Here is an 8,449-nt window from a genome sequence, read left to right on the forward strand (position 1 = left end):
GGTGTGTGATGTTTTTTCGTTTCGTAGTGTGTTGTTTTTTTTTTTTTTTTTTTTTTTTTTTTTTTTTAACCCAGCATGTCTGCTCTGAGAAGTTTATAGTGTAATTGAAAAGAGGGTCATGTGTTAAAGGGGGAAGAAGGTGAAAGGGAGTGTAAGGAGAGTAGCTGGAGCAAGTAGGAAAATTAAATGTTTAGTTCTTAGAATGTGGGAAGAAAACTGCAAGTGTCACGTCAGCCTAAAGGAAAGCATGAGGAGTCATCGTCAGCTACCCCAGCCCCAGGGGGGAGAGAGAGGGAAGAAGGGGAGGCTTTGAAAACCCACATGAGAGTTATCTAAAGGATGTTAACTGCAGGAGAAATGGGTTTCAGGAATAATACTGAGAAGATTTCGGCATTACTTTTACCTCAGAATGGCAGTTTCAGCTGATGCATAAATTTGTGCGTCCCACCCTGGGAAATTGACTCCAAGCCGTATCTGCTCTCTCGCTTCCTCCCTTACCTTGGCTTTTGCCTTGAATTTTCAGAAACCTCCCTGCCGCATTCTGTTCAAAGCATAGTGCCAAGATTTTGCTGTATGAGAATAATTTTAACTCCTGAGAAGGCTGGTAAGGAAATACAGACAAAAATAACATGGCAGGAAGAATCTTCCTCAGAAAGGATTAAAAAACAGCCTTTGCGGAAGGAGCTTTTGGTGTGTTGTGCCTGTACGCAACCTGCGTTTCCACATGACTCTGTGTGATGGAGGCTGTTGTGCCTTTCAGGTGTGGGATCCACAACATGTTCCCTTTACACTTGGCAGCGCTGAATGCTCACTCAGACTGCTGCCGGAAATTGTTGTCATCGGGTGAGTACACACCGCCGTGGCCGCGGAGCTCGGGTAGTGTGTGTCTCTCCTGCTTACTGGCCCCCTTTATGCTCGTCGTCGCGAATTGTCCGAGCAAAAGGCTTCCTGTGCTGCTGTGTTCGGCTCTGTGGCGTGGCGGACGGGAGCGCGCGAGGCCTTCCTTCCAGGGAAGTGGTCGAGTCCCCATCCCTGGAAGTATTTAAAAGACAGGTAGATGAGGTGCTTAGGGACATGGTTTAGTGGTGGGATGGCAGGGTTAGGTTAGAGGTTGGGCTTGATGATCTTAAAAGGTCTTTTCCAGCCTAAATGATTCTATGATTCCTAACGGCATGCTGGTACTCCCTGGATTGCTCACGCCCCGGGCCCTTTGCTCCTGGCAGGTTCAGAGAGTTTATATTAATTCACTTGGAAAAGGGAGGAAGTTTAGGACCCTTTTCCAAATTGTAAGAATGTGAGACGCCATTTTGGTTTGGTTCTGCCCTCTCTCTTCCCTCTCCCCCCCCCCCCCCCCGCAAAGGAATAATTCAGGAAATTATCTCTTGGGGCCTACACTGGCGCAAGTATTTACATCTCACTGACAATGATGTATGTTAGATAACACAGCATGTTACTGAATTGGCCAGAGTAAAGGAGTTTAGGCCGGCCAAAGCTCTGTGGGCACTAGAGGGGGAAGGAGTGTCGTAGTGTCGAGAGAGCAATCCCCACCAGACCCCAAAGCAGGAGTTCGCTGGTGCAGCCGTTTCAAAGGAGGCAGTAATCAGGTGCCAAATCCCAAATTCTTTTTTTCCAGGCAAGAGTACCCATGAGTTAAAAAAACACAACGCAGATTATATCCTTTTTCCAGAAAATTGCTTCATAGCTTAACATGTAAAATCTCCTACTCTTTTTCCTCTAAACTCGAGTCCTAGGCTACAAAAAAAAGTGTGGAAAAACAGCAATTACATACTACATTGCGTTAAACCTTGGTGCGCTCTGGCCTTGACCACTAGATCAGGAAGAAAGAGTTAAAAGCTCTGGGTGATCAGAATTAATACTGCCAGGCCTTGTGCATCTCGATGAATATCCCTGCGTGCTCCTGGAAGCCTCTTTCCAACCTGAAAACCACACGCCATAAAAATGGCCCCTTGTCATGTGCAGGCTGACTCTGTGGTTTTTTCCTCATTTCTTCATGTTTTCTGTCTTCATGTCTTTCTACTGTTGCAGTCCTCTTGATAAGTATCTGCCTCACAAATGCCTGTCACATGGTTTTAAATCGGGATGTGGTGCAGAGCGGGATGCGGAAATAGATGCTCATCGACTTTGCAGCTCTTTTTATAGCGCTGCCAAAGAGAAGCAGCCGCTCGCCGTTCCCGTGACAACCTCTTTCTGACTGTAGTTGCTTGCGTTCTGTTTTTTTCCAACTAACTGATTTTTCTGTCTCTGCAATGTTTCTTGTGGTTTAACTAGGACAAAAGTATAGCATAGTGTCCTTGTTTAGTAATGAGCACGTGCTGTCTGCAGGCTTTGAAATAGACACCCCTGATAGTTTTGGAAGAACCTGCCTCCACGCTGCCGCTGCAGGAGGGTGAGTAGCTGCGAATGTAGCTGTTGTAAGTTATTTTGTGGCTTTGTTGCAGATTTGGTGCCAGCCAACTTGACCATGCCATCCACAGAGGAATTTATTGTGGTGCAAGGGATTCAAAGCAGTCTGATGTCAAATTTTGGTCACTTGAGGCTGTCTTTTCCCACTGTCCTCATGTGGGGCTGCTTGCAAAGTACAGGAGGTGGTCTGATGCCCTCTGCCACCAACAGCTGGGTTTCAGGCGTAGGGTAAAATTACCCTTCCTTTTCATGCCCCTGTGAAGACTGCTTCAGCTTTGGGTGGGGAGTGCTGCACACTCACCCAGGTCTGTCTGATGGCCACAATGGTTGCTGAGGGCCAGCAGGCAGCAGGAAATCCCCAATTTCTAGGGCAAACTGAGTGAGGAGGAGGAGCTGTGGCTCTTGGGATGCTGCTGGCAGGGGAGTTATTCCTGGCCTCCACCTTTGGACTGTGTCCTTGTCTGAAAATGCAACTACGCAACAGTGCCCATCAGATTGCAACCCTCGAGTCCAAATGCAACTCATCTCCCTCTCTCCCATTTCTCAGGTGCAAGTTTAAAAGTTTCTAAAAAAACCAACAAACCAAAACAACAACAAAAAACCAACCCAAAACTCAACAATCAACCCCCAACCTCTAAATTAGGAAGTCAAAAGACTGTTGTTCTCTCAGAGTGATGCATTCCCCATAAGTGCTGGGAGGCCAGAAATGGAAACTGAAATACATCAATTTAAGTTGTAAATGTAGCATCCAGTTAGTTTAAATATTTCCAAATAATTGTCAGTGGACTGCTGTGAAGTTAACCTAGCAAAAGGAGAAAACATTTGGCAAGCATTGAATTTTGACTCTTCTGTTGAGGACCTTATGGCTCAGAAAACAGCTGAAATAGAGCCTTGGCTAGAACCCAGCTTGGATTCTCTGTGGTTATAGCAAGCAGAAATGGTCATCCACAGCAGATACCTGGCACTCTTTCTGGAAGTTGTTTTTATTTCTCAGTGGACCAAAATGTATAGCACAAAGTTTTCATTATTACAAAAAACTAATAAAATTGATCCAAATAGTGTTTTTATTATTCTTACAATATTTTTCTTCTTGATACTTATATCATATTAATAGAGGAGTTATGACTGTTGCTTGGATGGAGATTATTATAGTTCAAATACTACCTCTTTGATAAGGCTGTACACCAAAAGAATAATAAAAACAACCTGGAAGCCCTAAAGGAGAAGGAGGGGCTTTTTAAGAAGCAAAAGTGGCTCATGAAAATAAACCATATTTTTTCCAGTGGTTTACTACAATTGTCATCACTAACAAGTGTTTTTATTTTTAGTACATTGTGGTGAGTGTTGTGTAGCTATTTTATGCAATAGCAATTTAGAACAGGGATGAACATATGCCAACATACTGCATCCAGTCTTTTTTTTTTTTTTCTTTCTGGGGCTGGAGCTATACAAAAGGCATTATTTTTTTTCCTGACACATGCCTGTTACTCCCATTACATTAATGGCAGTTGCATGGATAGTAGGAAAAGAACACACTTCAAAGGCCTGCTCATCTGATTGTGTACACAAATGATTTATTGCCCCTGTTGAATGACAAGGAGTCTTGGAAAGTGCTGTGCTTCTTTACCTCATTTTCTGGCTTGGAGTCATACCTTTATTCATTTGAATTACAAAAGATGTCAGAATTCAGCTGGTTTATTTTCTATTAAAAATCAGCTGGCTTTAAACAAGAGGAAGAAGCAGCTATGATGTGGTGAATTCTTTCAACAGATACAAAGCAATGGCGCCCAACTCATCCCCTTATATAAACGCAATATTGATATGACAATCACTCTAAACAGCTATGCCCCTTATTCAACAAAGCACTTAGAGATGCACTCAAATCTGTCAATAGTCAACAAATCATACGAGAATAAACCTAAAAGTAACTCCTGTGATTGAATCTCACTAAGTAAACAGGATTTGAGCAAAGTGCTTACTGTTGGATGCTTTGCTGGACGGGGGTGGATTTCGTTAAATGTCACCTCTTCATTATTAGACTGGCATTTTGTAAGCTAGCAACAACTTTCTTTTAAAGTTCTCTTATAAAATACCAGTTCAGTGGGGGAAGCATTAGAGTACAGCTCCCATTGAATATCTCTAAACACACTGAATTCAGATCACATTTACTGTGCTCTCTTTGGAAAATTGTAATTTCTTCTTCTGCAGAAGAGAAGTTAGAGATTTTCTAGAACAAAAGGAAATAGTTTTTTAAAGCTTCATTTTCTGTTTGATTGAATTTCTCATTGTAGTTGGCTGTACGGCAAATAATGCAAAAATCATTAGAGTAACTTTTTCCTTTTTGGGTTCAGGGGGCAACACAGATATAAACTTCTGTTTTGTTCATGTTTTGTTTTCTTTACTTCTCTTTCCAGTAATGTTGAATGTATAAAACTCTTGCAAAGCAGTGGAGCAGATTTTAATAAAAAGGACAAATGTGGGAGGTAGGTAAATTATGAAGCTCATTTTAAAAAGAAAAAAAAGAGAACCTAGCAGGCAAGGAAGAAAGACCACCTCTGTCTGGAAATCATCTGTTCTATGAAAAATGACAGTAAAATAAAGTAGGAGTTTGGCCTTCCCTGCAGAACTCTTGCTGCTGCAGTTGTATGCCAGACAGACAGGTGCAGACTTCATTAAAGACATAAAAGCCATCCCACCCTCTTGAATTTTCTGGTTTAAAAATATCACAGGTTTATTTTTTCTTTATTGCTTCTATTATTGCCTAAATTCTTGTGCTTGTGCGCGCGAGACAGCACCTGGCTTATGATGGGAGGATTGCTGCTATTTGACGTGCTTCCTAGAGGTTTTTTGTTCCCCCCATATGAAGTGTTGCTGTGAGTGTTGCTATGCCAGCTAAATAAGATGCTGTGAGGGACACTGTGCTTTGCTCTGCCTCCCAAATGGAAGAAAGTAGCGTGTATGCAGAACAACAGCAGAGGCTGTCACTGGGAATAGGTCGTTCGCAAGACATAGATTAAGGATCTGTATCCTATTAGGCTTCATAGGAGCACCAAAACTTCCTATTAACACAATATTTTGTTAAATTTGCATAACTTTGCATTTCGTCACAGGAATATAAGGCACTGATATTGACTGCTGGAAATCTGTAGGAACGCAGCAATTAAGATTCGTTGTTATCCTCGGTGGTGCATATTGGAATATGAGGTAACAAATTGTCACTTATGTTCCAGGACACCTTTGCACTATGCAGCTGCAAATTGTCACTTCCACTGTATTGAGACACTGGTGACAACAGGAGCCAATATTAATGAAACAGATGACTGGGGACGCACCCCTTTGCACTATGCTGCTGCTTCCGACATGGACCGAAAGTAAGAAAGCCTCTCTGTATTCCTTGTTTAAAGTGTTCTCCTAAATCAGTGTCATTCTATTCTTTTCATGATCCTATGTCATTTGAGCCAAAAAAATGATCCCGCTAGCAAAGGAATTTCTCTCGGATGTATGCATAACTGCACACTGAGTTGCTCTGACTATAAGCCAAATCCCCAGATAATGTGGCATTTCAGCTCTACGGTTTACCTTTGATGTAGCACACAGTTTTGCAGCCACCCCATCCTACTGAACTGTTTTCACAACATTTTGTCTTACGTTTTGCTCTGTGTGGTTTCCTCACAAGAGTAAGCTCAGAGAATTTTCTACATCTGTTTTGCAAGTCCATCAGAAGGGATGGAGTGAGAGACAGCAGGAGAGGTTTTCCCAGATGGGCTGCTGTAACAGACAAACATCTGGCCATTCTGACAGACTTTCTGGAAAAGACGGGGTAGATCTACCCATCAGTCTCTCGCTACTGTCAGAGCTGATAAAAATGCTCACCCTGTCCAAACAGGTTGCTTTTTAGAGACTTTAAAGAGAGAGAGGTCTGGGGAATATCCTTTGGCAGAATGCAAAGAGATTTTGTGAGAAAGGGGGAAAACAGCTGCAAAACTTAGAAATCCTGTGGTTAGTGACTGAAATTTCTAAGTCCCAGATAGCTGCATATTTTGGCAATCTCTTTGTTATAACATACTGTATAAAATGGGCTCAATTATCCTGTTAGTTCTCTCTTAAAACTGTTAGCGACCTGTATTTATTTTAAGTCTTCACATACTTCTCTGTCTCATTCCTTTAGACGCTAAGGAACTATTTCCTTGGTTTGTCATATAGTGAGGTCTGGTAAAAATACATCTGTCTCATTCCCAGAACAACACCACCTCAAAGCCACTGCAGGAAAACTTTGGCTTAACTTTATGGTAGAGGTTTGGATGCCATACCAGAGCCTTGGTAGCTGCTTCATCATTTGCTGTGACAATACTGATATAAAAAATGTCTTCCCTATCACCCTCAAACCTGAGGAGTGCTGGGAAGAAGGCAGCAGGATCTTCAAAGGTCTGTGCTTGGCATTACAATCAGAGTAGGCTTGTAGGAAGGCTTTCACCACTGCCTGTTTCTAATCCTGTCTTGCCAGGGTGAGTTGTTACTTGGGGTGTTGAGACTTTTGATTCTGTGTGTGTTTTTCACCTTTTGGCTCTTCGTAGATGAAGTTTCTGCATTTCAGCAAGCTTTTGGTTGACTTAAGGATGTATCTACTTCCATCATTAATTAAAAAAACAAAACCCCAAGACTTATTTTAGTCACATCCTGAGTATTGCCAGGAATATGTGGCCTTTATTTGCCTTCGTAGTCCAAACCTAAATTGATTCTGATGTGGTGATGCTGTCTTGTCATTAAATTTTCCAGTTTGAGGTGTTTTGGAAGAAGCCTTGTTACATAGATGAAATGCTATTTGCAGTCTGTGATTTTATAGGTCAGCATTGGTTTTTTTTGCTGCTGAATGGCAAAAAACTCCCAAGGTCAGGCAATCTCAGTCCAAAGAATATTCGTAATTTTTTAACTTTGGATGTGAGCAGTTAATGGGCAGCAGGGAGGATTCTTGGTTCAATGGGGTTGCCCTACTGTTTCATCTGCTTTGGTAATTGTTGTTGCTTATGGTCTTCAGAAAGTACCCTTCCCTGCAATGGAAGTCACAACAGCATTTTCATTTAAATAGATTATTGTAATTTCTGAGTATGTACTGTTTCTCCACATCATTGCTTATTCTGTTCAGGGAATCTTATTTTGGGACCTCACTGATTTGTAGTTAACTGAAACCAGATGCAGGTAGGACTTCAGCATAGTATGTGAGTACAGTTTATATGAGCTTACAACGTTAATATTCAGGGGAGTCACTTTATTAATAATGAAGTTCTCTCTGAGTCAGCAGACATCAGACAGACCCTAGGTTTGTAGAACAATCCATTATTGCTAGCACCCCCAGGAAGAATGTCAAATCTTGATGTTACAAATGGGAAATTGCATATTAAAGAAAGAACATACTGTTCTGCATTGTGCAGAATCTAGTCTGGAATTTGTGTGTTATATTGGGGTTGAAATTAGCAAACTGTCCTTCTACAAACCTTTCAAGCTACTAATCCATGATCATAGCAGTTTGTAAATGCATTCTGTGTTGGCCTCGGTGGCTAAGAAAGATCATAATTGCAAGATCCTGGTCATAAGATCACAAATCATAGTCTTCTGTCTGCCATCCATCTGGCTGGGAAGCAGAGGTGCCAAAAATGATCTGGGTATGCAGGAATATGAAGACGTTGAACTCTTGGAAGAATCTAAAGAATCTGACTGAGAGATCCACACAATGCTGGCAAGATATTTCACAGAGAGCGAGGAGAGTCAGCAACACAGCTAATGCACATTCAAGATAGACTGGGTTAGTATCAGTGATTGAAGTTTCTCTAAATCCTAAATTCTGGAGAAGAACTAGCGGGTTACTGTAGGAAGAAGCAAGCTGTGGTAATCCTGAGTTCCTCTCTGCAAAGGAAATGAAATGCACAACACTGCTGTGGGAGCAATGGAAGGATTCTAGAGAGCGATGATCAAATTGTTTCTGATAAAAAACAGAATTTTCTGTTTGTTTGGTTTTTTTTTTTTTTTT

The 8,449-nt window shown here is 41.7% G+C and overlaps 1 protein-coding gene across 2 annotated transcripts in view; it reads left to right on the plus strand.

The window, feature by feature from the left end:
* The window catches only part of ANKRD44 (ankyrin repeat domain 44), a 77,941-nt gene that overhangs the window by 33,781 nt on the left and 35,711 nt on the right, over nucleotides 1-8,449 (plus strand). For both annotated transcript variants that reach the window (XM_035899062.1, XM_035899061.1), the window contains exons 10-13: nucleotides 761-843; nucleotides 2,344-2,407; nucleotides 4,839-4,907; nucleotides 5,655-5,795. In XM_035899062.1, the coding sequence (XP_035754955.1) occupies nucleotides 761-843; nucleotides 2,344-2,407; nucleotides 4,839-4,907; nucleotides 5,655-5,795 (357 nt within the window). The remainder of the gene's footprint in view (nucleotides 1-760; nucleotides 844-2,343; nucleotides 2,408-4,838; nucleotides 4,908-5,654; nucleotides 5,796-8,449) is intronic.

Source organism: Egretta garzetta, unplaced genomic scaffold (genome assembly GCF_000687185.1).
Source record: "Egretta garzetta isolate BGI_Z169 unplaced genomic scaffold, ASM68718v1 scaffold297, whole genome shotgun sequence".
Taxonomy (NCBI): domain Eukaryota; kingdom Metazoa; phylum Chordata; class Aves; order Pelecaniformes; family Ardeidae; genus Egretta; species Egretta garzetta.